This window comes from Ictalurus furcatus, chromosome 5 (assembly GCF_023375685.1).
Source record: "Ictalurus furcatus strain D&B chromosome 5, Billie_1.0, whole genome shotgun sequence".
Lineage (NCBI taxonomy): Eukaryota > Metazoa > Chordata > Actinopteri > Siluriformes > Ictaluridae > Ictalurus > Ictalurus furcatus.
In genome coordinates, this window is record NC_071259.1 from 31,068,002 (window position 1) to 31,091,594 (window position 23,593).

Genomic DNA, 23,593 nt, shown 5'->3' on the forward strand with positions numbered 1-23,593 from the left:
ACAGAAAAGGAGGAAAAAGAGAAACACTGCAGCTCTACAGTGCGCTCCGCTCCGCCGTGCGCTCGCTACAGCATGCGGCAGTAAACCGGGAGGACCCACACACACACACACACACACACGCACACACGCGCGCGCGCGGCACTGAGAGGAGACTTATCCTGCACAAATCGCGCTCACAGGTGGGGACTAAACGCGTTTCTATTTGTGCATTTTCTTTGAGTTGCATGCAGCTGGAGGACGCCAGGGAAGGAGGTTGTAGTCGCTGAGCTCTTAAAATGGAAAGTGCATGACGTTTTCGGACAAACTTGTACAGTTTTTCACGCGTGTGCCATAGACTAAAGCGTGACCGTGTCCAATCTCCTTGCCAGAATGATACTGATGCCGTTATTGTCCTTGCTGTCGCTGTTGATTTGTGTCCGAGTGCAGAAGCGCCATCGAAAGCGCTGAAGAAGAAAACCAGTGCTATTCGAGTCAGAGAAGACAAATCTGAAACAGTCATGACGTGGGAGCTGGGAGCTGCGGAAATTAAAGAGCAACTCCAGTCCAACATTACATTCTGTTCAAAAAGAAAGAAGAAGAAGAAGAGAGAGAGAGAGAGAGAAAACATGACCTGAAACTGTCTCACGTCTTATCCTGAGAATATCAGAATCTAGCCAAATGCAGCGTTCAATCCTCCTACATCACTCTGTTTGACTTGAAGTTTTGACTTGATGTTTGACTTGTCGCCGTGACGTCACTGTGAACCCTATACGAGGACGCTTATTTCTTTCGGTGCGCTATTTCGATCAGGTCTTATTTATAAACCGTATCGATCGAGGACACCAGAAAAAGAGCGGGATGGGAGGTTTATCGGTACGAAAAGAAAGCGGTGCTTAAGCTGTCCCTTTCCTTGATGCTCCACTCTCAAGGATGCACTTTGTGTACGTTTAATGTCTTAAATACGGCTATAAAAAACGATTTAAGGTACATAATGGACGGTTTTTCCGAGTAAAGCTTTAAAAGGTACACTACGCGGACCTTTCTAGGTGAAGGATATACAGGACGAGGAAAAGGTACCGTTTAGTACCCTTTGTATCAATCAAAAAAAAAACTTATCAACACTAATGCATTAGAGAACGCCTACGAAGAAAGTCACATGCGTGCGTTTGTATGTATTTGTCTTGTCGGGTGGGGCATAAATGACAATGGGTAAAAATGTGACTTATTGGCGCTACTGCTTGTAAGCAGTCTTATCAAACAGAGATAACAACGGGTACGGGTATGGTCTGATGACAGGAATAAAAGTCGTTGTTGTCGCTTCTCAATACGTCACGTCTGTCCGCTATTAACCGTCCAAAGTGTCATCAGAAACAACCGTCATGTTCGTTCGGTATCATCAGGGTTCGCCGTTTCAATCGTTTTCCGTGATGGACAGGCCTGTGGAAGTGGAGGCGAGAGCACTGTGTTGTCATTTTGCCGCTCAAAATGTGATTGGTTTTATCATCGGCCTAAACGCTTGCGACGCACCAATGAAAATTGGGCTCCGCTGCGACCTTGCAGTATTTAGCTAGCCGTAATTAACTTCAGACCACCTGCTACAATTGACGATTGAATGCTAGCTAGCTTCAATAAGAAGTTAGCTACGCCTACTACTACTCCGCCTATTACTTATCCAGTCGAACCTTTGCTACGACAGGCAGCTAACTACAGTTGGTGTTTAGCTACAGTTGAAAGGTGACTCTTGCGTATATACGTGATCGATGACCGGTAAAGAAACGAGCAGCTTGTTGTTAGTAACAAGAGTTTACCGTAAACTAGCGATCGCAGTCTATTGCTAGCTAAATTAACCTTTGAATGTTTGACAGCGGTCGATATTGGACATTGCGTGAGGATGAAATGCAAACGCCGCCATGCGCCACTGGACGCTACACTTCCCTACTCCGTTGACAGATCAGAACGTCGAGCTGTCGAGTTACGCTGACTGACTTTGCTCACTGCAAGTACCTAGCTCACCAAATGACGTCGGTTGTCCTTACGTAGCCGCGACGTTTCCTTTGATTACCAGGGTTTTGTCGTAGCAACGATGAAGTCGTTAATCCCTAACAAGTTAGCAATTTAGCTTGGCGGTTAACATGTGCTTATTCAACCCATAATAGCCTCAGGTCTCGGTTTTCATTGGGAAAATGTTAAAAAAAACCAATTTTAGACCAAACGTCAACTAGTGACGACATCGAAGAGAAGACTGATATGTTCAGAGGGTTATCAGATAGCTTCGTACTACACCCTAAAGAAGGAGGAGCCTTGTCTGCGTGGAGTTTGCATGTTCTCCCCGTGCTTCAGGGGTTTCCTCCGGGAACTCCGGTTTCCTCCCCCGGTCCAAAGACATGCGCTGTAGGCTGATTGGCTCATTTCCAAATTGTCTGTAGTGTGTGAATGTGTGTGTGTGTGTGTGATTGTTCCCTGTGATGGGTTGGCACTCCGTCCAGGGTGTCCCCCGCCTTGTGCCCGGAGTCCGCTGGGATAGGCTCTGTGTAGGATAAGCGGTACGGAAAAATGGATGGATGGCTGAATGAATATTACTAATCGAACTCTTTTTAAATGGTAAAGTGCATGAGATTTTACTCTGGATTTAGTTGTCTCTGGTTTTGCATCGTCAAACCTTTTCGAACATGCCCCATGACCTCGTTGTGAACCCATCGCCTGTGGTACTAATTGTGAACCTTGTGCAAATTCTCCAATCTGGCAAACCAAATGGAAAGAGTCGACAGCTCAATCCAAATGTAGATAGTAAGACACGAATCTTTAGAATCGCCTAAAAAAAGGTTCCTCCGCGTCGTTACTGGGATTAGTGTCCGTGATTTGAAGGTGGTTTTACTCTACAGAAAGATGGTAAGTCTTCGTTTTTTTTTTTTGGTTTTATTGGGTTTATGCCTTTAGGTTTCTTTTTTTTCTTTTCGGTTTGTAGATCAACATGATTTTTCAGTTCATCAAAAATCAATCTCACACAAGCCCTAAGTGCTCGCTTCCTGTTTGTGACCTGTGGTTGTTATTATCATGTTATTGTCATACCAAGTTGGACCTGACGCAAAGCAGCACTTGACATATCGGAGGCTGTTAACTGTGGGTCACTGCTCATATAACCTTTGAACTTTGTGGCTGTAAAGTTGCATGACGAGCGGGGCGGCATCCATGACCGGCGTAAATCTCCAGCGATCAGAAGATTTGCAGAGAAATCCCACGATACTTCTCTCTCTCTCTCTCTCTCTCTCTCTCTCTCTCTCTCTCTCTCTGTAGTCACATGGATGGCTGAGCGCAAAAAAAAAAAGAAGCAAAGCAAAAGCAAGCTAATTCTGTCCAGCTTACGTCTGTTCACCAACTCGGTTCCCAGATGCCAGAGCGCGTCGACTGATCTACGGTTGATTGAGTTCATTTAAATGTTGCGTCATGAGTCATTTTAGCCAAGTTTGCATCAGTGGCCATGAACGCTCTGCGTTCTCCCGTGTAAGCCCGTGTTTATTTGCGGAGACTGGAAAGACCCCGAGGTCGATTTAGCCCAGCCTTTGTTCTCAGCATTAATGTTATCACCTCATCTGTTTCTGGCTTGCCCCACGCTCAGATCTCCTCGTTTCTATAGACCCAAGCACGTTGTCTGCGGATGAGGTTTGTGTATTCGCGGACGCCAGTGGCCTCTGGCCGTTCTCCATTTAATACCTCTTTCCTCGTAGTTGGCATGACGCTTTGTGATATGCTGTCCAAATAGGGAAATGAAGGACAGAAATTCCTGGAAAAGCGCAGAAATATCCAGATCTATTTCGCTTCCAAGAGTATGTTGTGGTAGAATAAGACCGGGAGACCGGATTTCAGCACGACGAGAAAAATTGGAAAGACGGAGCTTGATTGTGTGTGTATAAGAGTGAGAGAGAGAGAGAGACAGAGAGAGGGATTTACATTCTTCAGAGACTCCTGTGCATTGAGCAGAGTCATATGGGTTTGATTAGTGAAGTTCACCAATGTCTGATTCCTCTGGGTTTGGATGTTTTTATCAGAGTAGCCCGTGACCTTCTCCTGCTTCAGATTATAAACGAGGACATGATGAGCTTTTCATGTGAACTTTTAGTCTGAAGGAGACTCTTTTAAAGTGTTATCGTACCAATTCACAGTTCTGTGTACGGCTGCAACCTCTGACATGGAAAAGTGCGATGGAACGGTCAGCTAACTCGGAATTCCCAGTCGGAAAACTCAGGCAACATCCACCTTGCCTGATTAAACAGATCACCCTTTGCATCAATTTCTACTTGATACATAAAACGTGTCTTTAACTCGATATATATGTAGCCCTTGTGCACTGAAAAGGTGTTTTAACGGTTTTGTAAGTTGACATCTGTAACGCAATTCCATTGAGTTCAGCTCGATTTTACCATCGCGAAGACGAACGAGACAGTTGTCGCGTCTCGTACGTCGTCTCTCGTCGCAGAAATAAAACGCGTAGAGACTAGTCATACAAATATGATCTTGCTCTGGGTGTTTTTCCGAGCTGAAGCACTGGAACGCGTTTAGATCGGAAAAGTGCATTGGATCGCATCATTAGACTGCTAGCACAAGGGTGCTAGATGTGATGTACCTTTTTGATGTGCGGTGAAAGAACCAGAAACGCAGGAGCGGTACTACGATGAATGCAGACTTGTTTGTCAGTGACCCTTAAGGTCCAATTATGTACCTTAAATTCTTTTTTAGAGGTGAGAGATACATACTAAAGGTACAAAAGATGTACCCTTGATAGTACCTCACCAGCGATGAGGAAAGTTCTCAGATGTTTTCTGTCCATTATTTGAAAACTAAACAAAAAAAAACCACCCCAGAACAAACAAACAAAAAAAATCACTGTGAGATTAGAATCACTGAGTGTGACATCACAAATAAATTCAACACTGAACACGAGCACCCCAAAAACAGGCAAAAAAGAGTTAAACTAGCTAGTTGCTAGCTAAACTCTAGCTATAATTGTCTGTTTAATGTTAGCGCTAATCGGTTATTAACGGTTCTTAGTTGAACTAGCTTTCGTTGCTAGCTAAACTCTAGCTATGGTTGTCTGTTTAATGTTAGCGCTAATCGGTTATTAACGGTTCTTAGTTGAACTAGCTTTCGTTGCTAGCTAAACTCTAGCTATAATTGTCTGTTTAATGTTAGCGCTAATCGGTTATTAACGGTTCTTAGTTGAACTAGCTTTCGTTGCTAGCTAAACTCTAGCTATAATTGTCTGTTTAATGTTAGCGCTAATCGGTTATTAACGGTTCTTAGTTGAACTAGCTTTCGTTGCTAGCTAAACTCTAGCTATGGTTGTCTGTTTAATGTTAGCGCTAATCGGTTATTAACGGTTCTTAGTTGAACTAGCTTTCGTTGCTAGCTAAACTCTAGCTATAATTGTCTGTTTAATGTTAGCGCTAATCGGTTATTAACGGTTCTTAGTTGAACTAGCTTTCCTTGCTAGCTAAACTCTAGCTATGGTTGTGTGTTTAATGTTAGCGCTAATCGGTTATTAACGGTTCTTAGTTGAACTAGCTTTCCTTGCTAGCTAAACTCTAGCCGTGGTTGTCTGTTTAATGTTAGCGCTAATCGGTTATTAACGGTTCTTAGTTGAACTAGCTTTCCTTGCTAGCTAAACTCTAGCCGTGGTTGTCTGTTTAATGTTAGCGCTAATCGGTTATTAACGGTTCTTAGTTGAACTAGCTTTCCTTGCTAGCTAAACTCTAGCCGTGGTTGTCTGTTTAATGTTAGCGCTAATCGGTTATTAACGGTTCTTAGTCGAGCTAGCTTTCCTTGCTAGCTAAACTCTAGCTATGGTTGTCTGTTTAATGTTAGCGCTAATCGGTTATTAACGGTTCTTAGTCGAACTAGCTTTCGTTGCTAGCTAAACTCTGGCTATGGTTGTCTGTTTAATGTTAGCGCTAATCGGTTATTAACGGTTCTTAGTCGAACTAGCTTTCGTTCATAGCTAAACTCCAGCTCCAGTTGTCCGTTTAATGCTAACACCAGTTAGATACTAACTGCAATTCTCAATTGAACTAATTACCGTTACCCTTATTCAGGGCTTTGTCGTCTCTATCGGAAACACATCCTGCTAGTTCAAATCAAAAGCATTTCTCGATAGCTAATCTGTAGCTGGAGCTGTCGGATTATTGTTGGCACTAGTTGATTACTAGGTGCAGTTCTTAGTTGAACTAGCTACCAGTTGCTAGCTGTAATTCTCAGCTAAACTCACTATTAGCTAGACTTAGCAGGTGATCGCGGCTATAGTTAATCACTCAACGTGTGCTCGATATGATTAAGTGCTGTTTCATTTATTTAAATAACTGTGTAGATGTATGAGCAAACGAGTGAGTTCAAACCTCTCCTACACACAACTGCAGATGCACGACGGAGAAGTTAGGAGAAGGTCTGATTAGAGGGGCCTTTGTTTGCAGAAAGCGAGATGAGAAAATAAATGCCTTAATAAGAACCATTGGATATCTTACTGCGAGTCTTACGCGCACACAATAAAACAAGTCTGTAACACGAAGAAATGAAACCAAAGGGACTTTTTGCCAAGTGGCAAATCTCAGGAAAAGCCCTTAGAGTTTGGATAGAGGAACGAAAGGGGAAGAGAGGAGAAAAGAAGAAGAAGAGAGAGAGAGAGAGAGAGAGAGGGGCCCGCTGCAGTCCTTCACCATTTGTAGTTGGTATAACGTCGGGGGTGGAGGGGGGGGGACAAAGACGTCTTAGTGTTTTAAGACTCCCTGCTGAACTGGGGCCATTTGACTTGCACTCAAAGGAAATGAGGGCAACCTTAAACCTGCATCCACCTCTTTTCCACCGCAAACTCGCCCCCTACACCGGCCTCTACACACACACACACACACACACACATCCTCAGTTAAAGCCTGAACACTCAGTGTTACATTGTGCTTTGAAGATAAAGGGAGATGTATTTTTTCCCTCGTGTGAGGTGAGAAAGGGATCTTTGTACACCGGGTTCGGTAAGTTGGAACACTGTAGGCAGTATTTTAAAGCAAGACATGTTAACACGGCAAGGCAGCCGAGCACAGCACCGTGCAGGAGTCTCAAATAACTTTCCAAAACAATGTTTTTTCCCAAAGCAGAGACAAATCACGGAGAAAAAAAGGTTTATTTATCCTGGGGTTGGAGGTGCAAATGCATGGGAACACACACACACACATCATATTGTTTGTACTATATCTTGCTCATCAGGAATGGTTATCCCAGCTGGATGAAAGAGTGCATACCTACTCTTTCTTTTCCTTTCTGTCCAGGTCTTTGCTCCTTCTAGTTTTCTCCCCTTTTTTTTTTCACATCACAGGACGACTTGTTTCTTCAATCCCATTTCCAAATTGTTTCCCATCTGCTCCTGATTACCTTTGGTTGCATTTGGTTCCCTGCCAGCCATCTGGGTTTCCATATTCCCTCTCACTCTCTTTCTCTTTCTCTGTGTCTTTCTTTATCTCTCCTCTCGTTTTCTCTTTCCTTCTCTCCATCCGTTCTCTCATTCTCCCCTCCGTCAAACTGTGAGAAAGGATGGAGAAGAGGATAAGCGAGGGGGGGGGATGTCCATGAGGGAGAAAAATTGAAAGAGAAAAAAAAAATGACTGAAAGAAAGAGAGAGAGAGAGAGAGAGAGAGAGAGTAGTAGTAGGCTTTATTGATCCTGTAGGGGAAATTGCTTTGTTATAACACACATCACTGTTGTATAAATCTCTATTATGATATGGCAAAAGTCCAGATTCACCAATGACGATTTAAACAGTCTGATAGCAGTGTGTAGTGTGTAACACTCGAGCGTCTGGAGAAGTTCCATGAGGCTCCATGTGCAGGAGTTTTATGAAAACACGTTCAAAAGAAAGAAAGAGGTGTGTAAGTGTCCAGTATTCAGTGGAGGAGACAAAGCCTGGTCTGATGTGACAGAGTGGGAGACATTGTCCATGATGGTCATCAGTTTGGACACAAGTCTGCTCTCCAGCAACTTCTAGTAGGTTTAAGATCAGACCAAATTGACACCTTCTTATGAGTTGCAATAAGTTCAATATGTTGGCCTTTCCACTTATTACACCAGAAGCAATTGGCACTCATGGAACAATGTACCACAGACGTTAAAAGACCTCAGCCTCCTCAAAAAGAATTGAAGGTTCTGCAGTATTTTTCAGGTGAGCAACTGGAGCAACTCATTTGGTAGATGCTTTTATCCAAAGCATGAGACTTGATCAAACTCATCAGTTTAAGGCCCAGCAGTGGTAGTACGTTAGTGTAGGGTTTTGAGTTCAAACCATCCCATTAGGAGCCTGAAGCATTAACCACCGAGCCACCATGTTTGGTACATTAACGATGTTCTGACGTTCACCACCAGCTTCCTGGTCCTAGCTAGTGGATTATACAGACGGTTCTCGTTACATAATTTCGCAAAGCTGTCCCTTTTGACGTTATCATTTTGCATGGAGCTTTTAAGAAATGGTCTTCAAGGATGCAACCACTGTAGCTCGATGATCCTGAGCTTTGAACTCATGACCTTCCAGTCAGTAGCCCAAAATCTTAACCACTGAGCCACCATGTCTCTTATCCCCCCTCCCAAATCCTGAACTTCATCTTCGTCTTAAAACGATGACTAGGAGAATCACTCGAGCACTTCCACAGGTGGCATAACTTCCAAGTTGTACTTGAGATCTGATGTGTAGAGTCTAAACAGGAAGGGAGAAAGTATGTCCTGCTGGGGAGCGCCTGTAATCACTACCCGTTCAGACCGACGGTTTTGAATTCTCACAAATTGCAGACAGCTACCCAGGTAGCGTTTGATCTCTGGAATCCTAGGGGCACACACCTGCATTTCACCTAGTTGTACCTAACAGTTGTGACTGGATAATGTTGAAATCACTGGAGAAAACATTATCCCCACATCATTACCAGTTATATTCAGGTAACAGTAGGCCTTCTTGCATTAACCACAACTAAACCGGGGTTGATGTACAAACCGGACTGGTTCTGATTAACTATGGATCTGAGGTTGACCAAGACCAGCCTTTCCAAGGTCTTCATAATGTTAGATGTCAGTCATTGAGGCCAGTACAAGCCCTCAGATCTCTATTGATGTATGATGGTATTCCTAGCAGCATCCACAGCCATTGTCACTGATCCTGATGATAAATGGACTTCACTAATCTTGAACTTCAACTGTTTGAATGGAGAAGACGGCGTGGAGTAGCAGCTGAGATTTCTGGCAGAGTGGATGGTTGTTAGATGTGTGGTAACCAACTGAAGGCCTCCTCCCTGTCTCCTTACATAAAGTCCCTTTTTCTGGTTCTCCAAAGAACCTTCAGACTGTGTGTTGGGAATTGTGAGGCCCCTGTGGAGTGGGAATAAGTAGCAAGGTTTCTCAAATTGGCCAATTATCATTAATAGCCCCTTTAGTTGGTGTGGTTTACCTTGTTGAGACTTTGGTGTGATTGTTCGGAAGTATCTAGAATGCTTTCATTGACACTGGTTTTAAGGCCCTAGTCAAAGACCAGCTATGAAGAGTTTAGCTGTTCATACACCAGGGCAGTTGTGGATTGTATTCCACTAGCTACTACCTTCAGTAAACGCTTTATCCCGGTCAGGGTTGAGTAACCGTACAGTGAAAGTCTTTATTGGAAGTACGATTTGGACGGGATAAGATTTCCAGACATATATCTGTTAAGGATGTTTGAGGTAATTATGATCGATTTGCATGGGATAAGGCCAATGCTCGGTTTTGGTTTGGTTTTGGCGTAAACGATAGAAAAGAGCGCTTCCTGGAATGTCTCCATACTGAAAAAAAACTGCAAGTCTTTTTTTCCCCCATAGGATATCGAGGATTTTTTACTTTTTTTTTTTTTTACCAGCATGTCAATTTAAATGCCGTACACCGGTCAGCCATAAAATTAAAACCACCTGCTTAATATCATGCAGGTCCCCCTTGTGCCTCTAAAACAGCTCTGACCCATTGAGGCATGGACGCCCAAGACCTCTGAAGGTGTGCTGTGGCATCACCAGGATGTTAACAGCAGATCCTTTAAGTCCTGTTCGTCGTAAGTTGGGGTCTCCATGGATCAGACTTGTTTGCTTGTCCAGCACGTCCCACAGATGAGAGTGAGATTGCGATCTGGGGAATTCGGAGGCCGAGTCAACACCTTGAACGCTTTGTCATGTTCCTCAAACCGTTCCTGAACCGTTTTTGCAGTGTATCAGGGCGTGCTATCCTGCTGAAAGAGGCCACTGTGATTAGGGAATACTGTTGCCACGAACGGGTGTACTTGGTCTGCAACAATGTTTAGGTAGCTGGGGTACGTGTTAAAGTAACATCCACATGAATGCAAGGACCCAAGATTTCAGCACACCCCAAAAGACCTGATATGGAGATGATCTGACCCAGTCGTCTAGCCATCACAATTTGGCCACGGTCAAAGTCGCTCAGATCCTAACGCTTGCCAATTTTTCCTGCTTCCAACACATATTTGAGAACTGACTAGCCGCCTAATATATCCCAGAGCTTAACAGGTGCCATTGCAATGAGATAATCGATGTTATTCACTTCACCTGTCAGTGGTTTTAATATTATGGCTGATCAATGTATACCGTATAAACTATATGCAGCTTGGTGGTGCTTTCAGATCACTAGGCCAGAACTGTATCCGCTGGACTTTAATCATACTGTTGAATGGTTTAGCCATACTCATGCTGTTATATCGTCTTGCAGTGCTGTACAGTGTTTTGGTGCTGACTGTGGCCTTGTTTGTCTTTTTCTTCAGCGTTCTCAGCACTACTGATTTCTTTGCCTGGCTGTGGGAAGTGGACACAGAGACGAGTCACACGTCTTGCTGAGCTGCCTGGAAGCTGAAGTTGAACACATACTTGTTCTCAAACACACACACACATTCGTGCCCAGAGCTGCTGTCATGGCCCCAGAATTCAGTGCGTCACTCTGGTGAGCGGTGGGGCGAACCAGGCAGAAGACATGTTGGCACGGAGGGACGGGTACCGCACTGAAACTAGCTGTAGTAACCATGGAAACGGTGTGGAGGAGCTTGGCCTGTGTTGGGGTCATCGCCATGGTAACCGCCGGCGTGGGAGCGAGCGCCTCTGCTCAGGAGGGTCAAGGTAATGATCGTCAGCCGCGTTTGCTACTAAACTGGCAACAAAGTGATCAAATTTATTCACAAACAAATAAAATGGCGTAAATACTGTTTAGTACTTAGTAACCGAGTTTTATCATTGTTATTAAAATGTGACTTTTTTTGTTTGTTTGAGAAATCAGCATATACTAAGTAATCTAAAAAGTAATCTACTTTAAAAAGTAAAGTAATCTACTTTAATATCTGTGACAGTTGGACTAAAGGACTGGTGATGAAATGAAGCGCTCCTCCTTTTTTTTTTATATATCTCGCATATCATTGTGCGTTGATAGCTAGCTTGCTAACTCGCAAACCATAATGTAAAAGAGTTATAACAATCTAATCCAGCTTTCTGACCAGCTGTCACCATGTTGCTTTTTCGTATATGAGGAGATATTATGTAGTGAACCGCAACATGATCCATCGCCTCATCGAAAGTTCAGACAAACACTGGACGTCTGCGATCACTGAAATCACTGACTGTTGCCCAATTCCACTGAACATTACTGACCTAAAGCTACTGTGAAATGGCCTTAAAGGAAAAGTCTACTATGAAACCAATTCCATAGGTTTAATACTGAAACGTGACGTGCGTAACGGTTCTGCCGCTAATTTGCTGGTGGATGCGATATTTTCAGCGACGTTTTATGTCAGGTTAATGAGAAATTCAACATATACAGTAACAAATGTTAGACTCTAGGACGTAATCCAGCTATACAATGCAGCGGCACTGAGTTAGAGGGCGTGGCCTGTAAATAACTTGGCTTGACTAGTTAGGGCTAATGCTGCCGTTGACTAAAACACCAAGGACTATAAGTATGACTATAACGATAAAGATATAGTTCTACAAATCGTTCTAAATATAAAAGAATAGCAGAGTCCACACCACAACTATAACGGTAACGGCACAGAGAAACGATATCGTTGGAATCAGTTTCAGAACGATTTTTTTTTCCCAGCCGATGAACGATAAAAACATTGACAGCCAATCAGAATCCATCCTGCTTTAAAGAGCATTTAAAGCAGCAGACAGTTATCGTTATAGTTATCGTTCTTGGCGTGAACAGGCCTTACAGCTCGTAACTCGGAATGTCCGACCTCCGAATATTAAAAAAACCCCAAAGAAACCACCCCATCAACTCGGAATTCCTACTCGGAAAGTCTGGAAGTTCAACATATGATGTCATGTCAACATGGCCGCTCACACTGTCAACAGTAAATAAATATCACTTCACTACTTTCCTTGTGTTTGTAGTAGTATTTACTTACACAGACCTATTATTTAGTTAAATCTATAACACTGAATGTATAGTCCTCTGTTTTGAGAAAGTAAATACACCATAAACTCTTGATCACTAATGCTAGCTGGCTAGCTTGTTCCTAACAAAACACACACTTTCGTCTAAGCGTCCATGTTTTATACGACTCAGAAATGACCTGTTATCCTGTATTGGTGTGAACGGAAGTTTCGTAGTCTGTAGGAATTTATGAAATAACTTTTTTTGTTGTGAAATCAGACTTTTGTAGCCTGTACATTGTAGGAAAGATTGCCAAGGTAAAATTTGCTTTGTGCTGATTTAAACAAGTAAGGGGACAAATATGCAGACTCGGCATAGTTGGCATCCGAGTTCTGTTTTTACTTCCATGTTCTCTGTCCTTTAAATAGCTAATGAGGTTAGCCATCATGCTACCAGCATTGTATCATGTAGCGGTTAATAAAGAGCTGCACTGAGTATGTGTGTGTGTGTGTAACCTAAGGCTCAGACAGGCATTTCATGGTTTTATAACTTAAGCGTGCGATGGTTCCCCACGAGACGGACAAAAACAGAGACAGGATTGCACACGGCGTTATGAATAGGCTCGTTTTGGAGCTGTGGACAGCAGTCCTGTGGTTACGGTGGCCACCGTTCAAAAAAGAAAGACTTTCTAAACCTGACACGCAGATATGCGTACGCTCTTCCACGAGCCTGGGATCAGCCGTGACTGGATACAGCTGTTGGACATCTGAAAGAGAGAGAGGGAGAGAGACAGACAGACAGACAGACAGACAGACAGATGGCTGCTGTTTGCCTTGCTTTCTCCAGGAACAGTGACTCATATTCATCAAGTGTTCCTGAGTCAAACTAGTGATTTAGGAACAGCTCCTTTCTTTTTCCAGACAAGTGTACTTACTGTGAAGTGAAACGCAAAATGTATTCTGAGCAGAAAACATTTGTAGCCAGGTAAAAATAGAAATCATTAGCACCATAGCTAGCGGCCATGGCGGCACATAGATAGTGGCCATAGCTAGCAATATCTACGCTGTATCCGAGTTAGTCTAATGTTAGCTAACTTGCTAACAACCTTGAGTACTGATTTATAAACTATAGTATTTAGCCTCATGTTACGCTACAGTTTACACTATAACATGGTTTGTTGAACGTTAGCTAGCATCTATTGGGTTACACTATTTCATAGTTTACACTATATAATAGTTACTCTAATGTTAGTTAAAATGCTAATAGCCCTGACTACTGCTTTACTATATCTAATAGCCAGATGTTAGCTAGTTTGCTAATGACCTTGGTTACTAGTTTACATGAGATCATAGTTAGTCTAATGTTAGCTAACCTGCTAATGACCCTGGCTACTTGTTTACACTATATGATAGTTAGTTGCATGCTAGCTAATATGCTAGTAACCCTGGCTACAATTATACACAATATCATATGTAATTGAATGGGAGATATCTTGCTAGCAACCCTGGCTACTTGTTTACACCATAACATCCCTTCTGTGCCATTGGCTAACTAGCATTGACTACTGAAATATATTTAAAGCTATGAACAGAGGAATTATGCAAAAAAAAAAAAAAAAGATATCATGGAGACATCTTTTTAATTAGCAATTAAGAAGCTGTATATGATGTGTTTGAGATGTGTAGCGACAGCACTGGCTTGGTTGTGTGTGTGCTACCGGGGCATAACAGTTAGCCTGTGGTTAGCTAGCTTGCGATGGAGTTTAGCTCTGTTTCACTTTCACACAGCTTAATGATGTGTAGCTTGTTATTGAGCTTGGCTCTGCTTTACACAAAGCAATAACCTAATGTTTGCTAGCTTGCTTGTGTTATTACATGGTTTAGGAAGCTAGTTGGCTTAGTTGATGTGGCTAGGCTAAGTAAGACATAAATGAGCAATTTTCTTATATGAGTTCATATGTATCCAGGTGTGTACATTTGCAAAAAGTTCTAAAAGAAAAAAACCTCCTGCTTGATGTTATGTGAAATGACTCATGTTGTAAGTTTTAATGGTAAAATTTACATTACATCTGAGTAGGCTAACTAGCTATGCGACTAACTAGTTCATGTGGGGCTTAGGTTTTTTTTTTTCTTCCTTTGGACGTTCTTTTGAACCCACCACCTAATTTGAATTATTATTATTATTATTTTGTTAGAATTAGTCCGTTGACGTTTATCAGACTGCCCATGTGTTCCTTTCAAACGCAGCATCAGAGTGGCTCGGCTACTTCTCCTTCCTCAGCGAAAAGAGCCTCTAATCAAATCTCCCTTTTATTTTTCACTTCCACGTTTAATTAAGGGCTGCTTTCCTTTCAGGCCCTGTAACGTAAACTAAACTGAGTGTGTTTGAATCAAAGGTGAGTGCTTTTAGTGTTTTATGGGCCTCTCTGTCTGTTGACTTTATGGGAGAATAATGGGGGTAACCTGCATTTCCCCAGGGCCTCATCACAGAGATTAGAGGAAAGATCAAAAGCCTTTAATAAATAAATGGCCTTCTCTATACGCGCAGAGACAGGCCTTTCCGTTCATTGTAGTTGAATGTTTAGTTAAGAGAGTGTTACGGGTGTGTTTTGGCGGTGGTGCTGGTGGTCCGGAAGCTAGGTGTGTGTTAACGTCTTTTTAATGAGGGGAAGTTGTAGGGTTATGGATAATATTTTTCTACTGTAGCTGACTGGTTTATTTGATTGGTGGAATTCACAAGCGCAATAAGATCATGTGGAACTGAAGGGTTCCTGCCCTCTGGTGACGTCATTTGGCGTCAGGAAATCGCTCCGTGTAAACAGGTGAAAGTGTCTAAATGCATAAAAACGCATACAGAACTCTTGTAGATCTCTTGTGTACAATTAAAAGGATTTTATTCCGACAACAGTTTTGAATTTGAGGTGAATTTTATTCTTTAGATCAGTGGGCACCAACCCTGTTCCTGGGGATCTACCTTCCTGAAGACTTTAGCTCCAACCATAATCGTGACCATCTAATCATTGCCTTAAGAAGTTCTTGATCAAGTAAAGCAGGTGTGTTAGATTTTGGATGGATATGAAACCTGCCGGAAGGTAGATCTTAAGGACTCAAGGACGAACTTCCGGAAATCAATTAGAACTGACAGTGTACAGATCTAAAGTGTCAGTGTGAATTACATAATATGGGATTGGGATATAAAGTGGTAGTGTAATTTGTGTAACACAGAACGACAGTGTTCACGGCACTGTATTTAACCCTCAGGGGAGCTACACTACTCCACCTGGTCTATTCCCTGTCATTACACTGAAGAAAAGTTGGCAGAGAAGGGGGAAGGCGGTCCAGTGATGAATAAGTGTGTATTTAATAAATCAATGAATGTTGGTATGGACCAAAATGGAGCTTCCAGATTCAATAAATCAGTGGAGCAATAGGAGCATTAGGTCAGATATGAGCTCAGAGTCAGTCACACTTGGTCTCCCCACCACAGAGGTGCTGAAAACCCAATGAAACCACATGTTTCAAGCTCAGAGCAGATCTAATCAGATCAGGATGGCATGTTCTGGTTAGATTATTACAGGCCGGAGACACGTTTTCAACATGAGCTCTGAGTCGTGATTCTTTTACGAATTGTGACATGGAAGTGAGCTAATGTCATCACTTTCTTACAGCTTGTGTATAAAGCCCATTAACAGGCTGCTTAAGTGGTTTAAGTAGGAATGAGGCAATACAGAGACACATCTGGACCAAGCAGATGTTCCTAATAAGACCTGTTCCTAATATGGAGTACCACAGGGAACAACTATAGGACCAAACATGTTTTCTCTAAACTCTAAAAGTTGAGATATTCGCACATGTTGAATTCTATATTACGCTTAAGAAGCGGATTTTAATTTTTTTTTCAATACGTGTTTTAGACTTTCCTGGGAAATCCAAAGCTTGGTCTATAGCTACATTAATTTACATGAATCAATGGCTATGTTCTATAAAATCCTTTACAAGGTAGACGGACGATTCAGCCAAGTCAGACAAGTGACCATTATTGTTAGCCAGCGAGTACCTTGAGGACACTGGATGTTAGCCTGTAGACGTTATACTTGTTTAGCTTGGGCACATGTTAAGAAAATGGTTTCCAATTATTTTTTTATGAGTTCTTTAAATGTTTAATGATGGAACGTTAAGGTCAAAGGTCAAAAACAGGTAGGCAACAATAAACCGGGTTAAATCTATAGGAAAAGTTGAAAACAAGCTTGAGTCAAAAAAGCGGACTTGCACGGAAACAGGAAAACGAATGCACAATACGATTAGGTAATGAGACAAAGAAACAGCAGTATAAGAAGAACTGATTAGGGGCTAAACACAGAACAGGTGCACACATTTGGGGAACAAACCAATAACAGGACAGCATCGCATGACACTCGCGATCTATTCGAATCGGTAAAATTGCTGCCGAATTATTTACATATAGTCTTTATGTGCCGTGTCTATTTCTTAAACTCCGTTTGAATCAAACACTTCCACTTTCTATGTCCTGTGAAGTATAATCACAGTGTATGATAATATTATGTCTGTGATACTCGGTGCACTAATAATATTCCCTACACCCACACCAAATTGGAAAATCCAACTGCTGACATTGTTTTGTTTTCTTTGGTAACTTTGAATTGGTGATATTTATGTTTATTATTGTTGGCATGCTTAGCCTCTGGCTATTTTCATCAAAGTATGAGAAGCAAAACAATCAAAATCAGTCCCTGATATCTTTTTTTTATTTTTTATTTTTTTACACCCTTGCTTCATGTCCTTCGTGTACTGTGCGCTTCATAAATCTATCCGATATCAACAAGAACCAGTGGAAATTTAAGTCTGGACATCCAATCATAGGTAAATTAAGCCCTTAGAATAGAAACAGATATACATAATAGTTGTTTTAATCATATTTCCATGAAATCTCTCGATCTCGCCACTTCTAAATTCTAGCTTATCCCTTGAGTGTAGTATATCACCAAGTTAAAAGTCAAACTTTAAAGACATGCCAATACTGTACAGCCAATAAGGCTTAGACGGCTAAGGTCTTCTAAGGTTCTTTGTAGAATGTTTCACTGTGAAACACTATTTACAGCATGAAATTAAAAAAAAAAAATCATCGGATTTTCTGCCGTGTTTCTGATATAGGTTCTGACACTTTTTCCACTTATGCAGCTTCATCTTGGATCGCTCGAGAGCTGAGAATACAAACGCTACGCTCATTTTCTCTGCGAGTCAAGAGATTTTACAAAGCCTTAACAAGTCAGGACTTGGAGAGCTCACACTGCCTTTTGTCCGTTTTGTTCAGCTTCCCGAAAGAGGGATTTTCGGGTTGTCCTGTTCAGGGCTTATTTTAAACTGGCTCTGACGAATGAGCACCAGCCAAAGTCTTTATTTCAGTCCAGAGCCAGTGGATAGCATGTTAGCATCTAAACCCATTAAGGAAAGCATCGAGTTGGACAGCTGGGGGTTTCAGAGGTGACCTCACCCATTGGTGCTAAGCACGCACTATTTATAGAGTAACTCCTCGGAGAGCAGGAAGTATACGATTTCAGGGTTTCTGTGGAAACAGTTAACTCTCAGACCTTTGGACAGTTAGCTGTGGACTCTGACGCATGTGGTTAAGTTTGTATTGGTAATTGCTAAGTAGACTGCCAAATGCCAGAAACACCACTCAAGATGCTCAGGTTTTAAATCCTGTTTAGATTTAGTTGAGCGCTCGATTCTGCCTGGTCAGAAAGTATCAATTAAATCATCTGAGAGTAGTCACAGGTTTGTGTTCATGCTCCATTTCTACTATGTTATTGTTTCTATGGTAACAACTTACTCAGAGACTTGTATGACGGATGTGCCAGATAAAAAAAAACACAAAAAAAAAAACGTGTGTAATCGTTGATGTGAAGTTTTCTGTAAAGAGACGTTTATTTAATATTTATGGAAGGAGTCTCCAGTGTCAGAGCTATAAATAAGTTTCCTGGCAGGGGGGATATGATCTTAGCAAGTGAAAATATATTGAATAAATTATGAGTTGATGACAAAACATTTATAAATCCTATATCTAGATGTTTTCTCATTTCAGGCTTTTTCACTTATTTTAAGATTTTCTTTTTTTTCTAGAAAGTAGCAAAATTTCAGCTTATTATTAAAGAACGTATAGAAATAAGCTTACTGTTCATATTAATTTACTCCTGCTGTTATTCCACTGATCTCCTACTTGCTCCTGTTCATCTCCAGCTACATTCCTCTCCACTCTGGCTCACTATGAGATCGCCGTCCCAGTCCGCGTTGGCCCTCGGGGTGAGTCGCTGCACGATGGCGAGGCCTCAGACAGGCACAGACGTCATCGGCGGAGCACCGAGACGAAACAGGAGGTTCCTGAGCCGCAGCTTTATTACCAGCTGTCCATGCCGAGCGCCAGTCTCTTCCTGAACCTCACGCTGCAGAGCGGCCTGCTGTCCCGCAGGTTCCGCGTCGAATACTGGAGGAAGGGCAGAGTTGTGTGGAGTCACCCGTACTCCTCCGGCTGCCAGTATGTGGGGCATCTGCAGCACCAACCCCAGTCCAGCACTGTGGCCCTCAGTAACTGCAATGGCCTGGTAAGATCTTTCATACAGTAGGTGTCAGTCGTGTCCTGAATCCAGTATGTCTGTAAAAGTTTTCAGTCTTCAAGCTTGTTCTTTCATTTCTATATCATAACAAAAGCTAATACACTTTGACTTATTAATACTAGTCCGGTCCGGTACCGTTTAGTTTGTTGTCTTGAACTGTCTTACGTTCAACTTTTAGACCATTTTACCATTTTTTCCCCCCACTTTGGTCAGCTGCCTATTCCCACCAATTCCATTGCGCCCAGTGGTCCAGGATATCCTCAAGATACACCACCACCCTGACCAGAATGAATCAATTAAGGCCACCTCTTGTTGCTCCAAAATTAGTTCCTCTCTTTTCTGACTTGTCTTTATGCTAGTTTCTGTTAGTTCAAAAATGTTCAAAGTCAAAAAGCCACATAGCGAATGATGAAAAAAAAATACATAAAAGCCATACATTTAGTGTAGAACTGGAAAGTTTGATTTCATGTGATTTTTCCTGCTCGAATAGGATGCGTCTAAAATCCGAGTTTCTTCTTATAGCCCTAGTGAAACCTAACCTAACCTTGGGTCAATTTGAGTATTTCTGAACCTTATTCTCCCGGATGGATAGTAAATTCTCCTACATCCCGTATCTCTTCTGTTGAATGTGCAGCTTCAAGGACAAACTTGACTTCTTGCTAAGGGGGTCATGATTTCTGACCTAACCACCTGGTATTACTCAAACCACTTCACACTACGGTTTGGGATGTAGCTCCTGAGGTGCCTCATAATTGGTACTTAGAGTTGAACCAGGTGTGTTGAGTGTGTTAAACACTAAACTATCACATAATGTTTCCGAATCTGGTCCCAGGGGAACCCAGCACTTCACAACTTAACACGTCAGTGTTTTTCCCCGGCTCTAACACAGCTTCACTGAGACTCCGCTTGTAGACAGCGGACTACAGGTTTTCTTAGATATCCTGTCAAGTATGATTACGTTAGCCAGCTAGCTAGGTTGTGAACAGTTGAACATGACTGAGTATGACCTAAAACTCCATCAGAAATTCTGTATGATTCGATCATGTTAGCTAGCTTACTAGCATTGCAGTGAAGATATTAACGAACTGGTTAGAGTTAGCAGTGGAGAATGACCTTTTTTAAATATATGAAAGTCTTCGGTCTGAAAGAAACGTTTAACATTCGGTATTAAAAAAAAAAAAATCTTTTTTAAATGCTGCGTGTATAGATCATGTCAGCTAACTGTTTAGCATTAGCAGTAAAAACGGGTAAACATTTGGAATATGGCTGAAAAATACCTCAGAAATCCTGGCTGTATTGATCATGTTCGCTTGCTGTCGAGCATTAGCAGCAACGATTGTAAATATTTGTTCATGTGTCAGAAAAATCTGTCTAGATAGCTAATATTAGCATAGCCATCAATATATTGAAAAACATAGCTCAGACATACTGATATTAACTAGCAGGCAAGTTAGCACTGAAGATTGTTAGCTGCAGTCTTGTTCGCTATCTGCCTAGTGTTAGCATTGAAAATAGTTTGAGAATACGACGGAAAATTCCCTCCGGAATTCTCTCTGATTAGCTCATGTTAGCTAACTGTCCTGCATTAGCAGGCAAGACTAGATATATTTGTGGATACGACTGAGAAATCTCCAAAAACTTCGTCCTGTATAGCTCAAGCTAGCTAACTGGCCCGCATTAGCAAGGAAGATTGTAAACATTTGTGAATGTGATTGAAAAATCAGTCATAAATTCTTTATACCACATTAGATAGCTGTATAGTGTTAGCAAACATTTGTGAATGACTGAGAAATCTCTCAGAAATGCTCTCTATATAGCTCATGTTAGCCAGCATTAGCATATCCTTGATTATGACTGAAAAATCTCTCTCTAGAATAGCTGTCTAGCATTAGGAGTTTAGACTAAACATTTGTTAAAATGACTGAAATATCCTCCAAATGTTCTGTCTCTTTAGCTGGCTAGAGTTAGTAATGAAATTCGACTTTAAAAAAAAAAGACTCAAAGGTTTTGTCTGGCTAGCTCGTGTTAGTTAGCTTGCTGCAGTTAGCAGTGATCCTGTCAGGTTGCTATCTAGCTAGCTTGCCTTATAGGCAACATGTATACAAGTGCATAGATCAATGGCAATGAATTCCTTCTTCTTCCTATATAAAAAAAATTTCCTAAGTGGACTTAAAGACACACAGACATTTTTAATTTTTTTTTTTCAATCTCTGGATGAAAAGATTTTTGTTTACATCAGCTAAATTCTGCAGTGTAGTTTTTTTCTTCTTCTTCATGAAACACTAGCCGAGCGCTAACAACCAAGCAGACGTACAACAACATGAGACACAACCAGAACTTTTCTTGTTGGAATCGCTCAAGGTGTCAGTTCATATTGTCAGCACCACGACTTCATCAGCCTGACAAAACGAGGACGTTTTTAGCGGACGGTATTAAGGACATGTGGTATTAATTACCGACCCTCCTTTCCTCAAGTCTGCAGTCATCACTATTGCAGGATGATATGATGATTTTTTCCATCTTCATCCTACTCTTGTAAATGAGCGAGAGAGAGAGAGAGCGAGAGCACTTTTTCGGGGGGCTGTGATACATACAGCTGTTCCTGCGGCTTCGTTCCCGGTGCCAGCTGATTTATTACTCCATTCCACAAACAGGTGTTTTGGATCCTAATGATGGATTTGGTTTCGAGCAGCTTGCTGTAGCATGCTCATTACCCACCCGTGCCAGCAATGCACCTGCGTAAACAAGAACATCCAGAGCCAAGACTAATGGCCACTTATTTTTCGCACTTAGATCCACTTTCAGCTCAGGGTAATGAGGGACTGAAGGAGAGACACCAGCTACTATTCACACAATGTCCTGGGAATTTCCCGGGTTTGGAGGAAGATCCATATCTTGAATAGGGTTTCACAGGACTGGGCGATATTATATATACATTGATACTGTGCTAAATTATATCATAATACACTTTCATGAGATACTTACATATAATATATATATATATAAGTTTTGCGGTACTTTAAATTAAAACCAAACAGAAGTAGATTTTGTTCAAATTTTTGTATAGATTTAAATCATTGAAAAAACGTTAATGTTTCTGTTTGTTTTTTTTCCCCCAAACTGATCTTTGATTTGTTTTTACAATTTTGTACAGTTTTAAATCTGTAAGGACTGAAATTTATTATTATTATTATTTTTTTATAAACTCTGATTGAAAGCAGTTGATTTGAAGTTTTGTGCTGTTTTAAGTCCCAAAAATCGTAAAATGTTAAAATTGAAAAAATGAATTTTTTTTTTTTACAAACTGATCGTCGATTTTTTTTAAAAAAAATTTGCACAGTTTTAAATATCTGTGAAGATTTTGAAAAGTTTTTATTTTTTTTATTTTTACAAACTCTGATTGGAAGCAGTTCATTTGAAACAGTGTGCTGTTTTCAAATCTCTAAAATACGAAAATTTTTACTTGTAAAATTTGTAAAAAAAAATTTTTACAAACTGATTAGAAGCAGCTGATTACTTGTTAAAATTTTCTACTGTTTTAAATCTTTAAAATTGTACATTTTTACATTTCTTTTTGTGGAATTTTTTTCCCCTCATTTACAGTGTTTATTTTTTAGATGCTAAAACATCATTGAAATACATTTTTTACATGGTTCAACGTAACGCTACTTTTTCACTGGTAGGTTGTTAGCAAGCCTATTTTCAAAAATACATATTGCGTATTGTAAAAATGTCTTGTTATATGATATTGTATGTTTTTGTTATACGATATATGATAAGTATTCAAACAATTCGAACAATTGTTTCGAACCGAGTACACGTTTTTCGGTACTTGTTGATACCTATACCGAAACTAAAATAAATAAGCTACTTAGTATTAATCAATCGGGGGATGTCATGGAACATATTATCTCCCTTGGGACATAAAACATTTTAAGTCAATAATTCTAATGAAATGTCCACCATGTGACATAGCAAGCTAAAAAGAGGTCCATTTTGATTGCAGGTTGTCTTTAAGACGTGTCTCATTTATATGGGATTCATTCACAGGGTTAATGTTTGATGCCTTGTCTCTTGCAGCAGGGCGTGATCGTAGCTGGTGGAGAGGAATACCTCATTGAACCTTTGGTTTCTGCTGAAAACCAAACGAGTGTGGATGGGAAAGAAGAGCGCCCCCATGTGGTGTACAAGAGATCGTCTCTGCGACATCTCTACATGGACCAGTCCTGTGGAGTCATCGGTAAGAGTCTTATAAATGCTGAACGATGCTGAGAATACCGAGTCCAATTATCGATATGATGCGGTTTAAAAAAACTCTAGCTGTTGTTGCTATCAGCCGTAACAGGTAAAGCGTGTTTCTTTGCTTTGTTTTAGACGAGAAACCGAGCAAAAGCTTCGATTGGTGGCAGAGAACGATTAAACCGCCCAACCAGATGGGCCGTGGCCAGCTGCCCCTGAAGCGCTCGGTTAGCCGCGAGCGCTACGTAGAGACACTGGTGGTAGCCGATAAGATGATGGTGTCATACCATGGGCGGCGTGACATCGAGCAGTACATTCTGGCTGTCATGAATATTG

At 41.3% G+C, this 23,593-nt stretch overlaps 1 protein-coding gene across 5 annotated transcripts in view; it reads left to right on the forward strand.

The window, feature by feature from the left end:
• Window positions 1-23,593, forward strand: part of adamts10 (ADAM metallopeptidase with thrombospondin type 1 motif, 10) — a 64,362-nt gene that overhangs the window by 1,708 nt on the left and 39,061 nt on the right. For 2 of the 5 annotated variants that reach the window (XR_008386017.1, XM_053625760.1), the window contains exons 1-5: window positions 88-179; window positions 10,787-11,135; window positions 18,645-19,006; window positions 23,099-23,258; window positions 23,393-23,592. Coding sequence is in view for 4 of the 5 variants with exons in the window: in XM_053625760.1 (XP_053481735.1) it covers window positions 11,042-11,135; window positions 18,645-19,006; window positions 23,099-23,258; window positions 23,393-23,592 (816 nt within the window). In the remaining variant the exon portion in view is untranslated. Of the gene's footprint in view, window positions 1-87; window positions 180-840; window positions 921-7,595; window positions 8,174-10,786; window positions 11,136-18,644; window positions 19,007-23,098; window positions 23,259-23,392; window position 23,593 lie in introns of those variants that run through there. The other 3 variants (XM_053625763.1, XM_053625762.1, XM_053625761.1) reach the window with 3 other exon arrangements.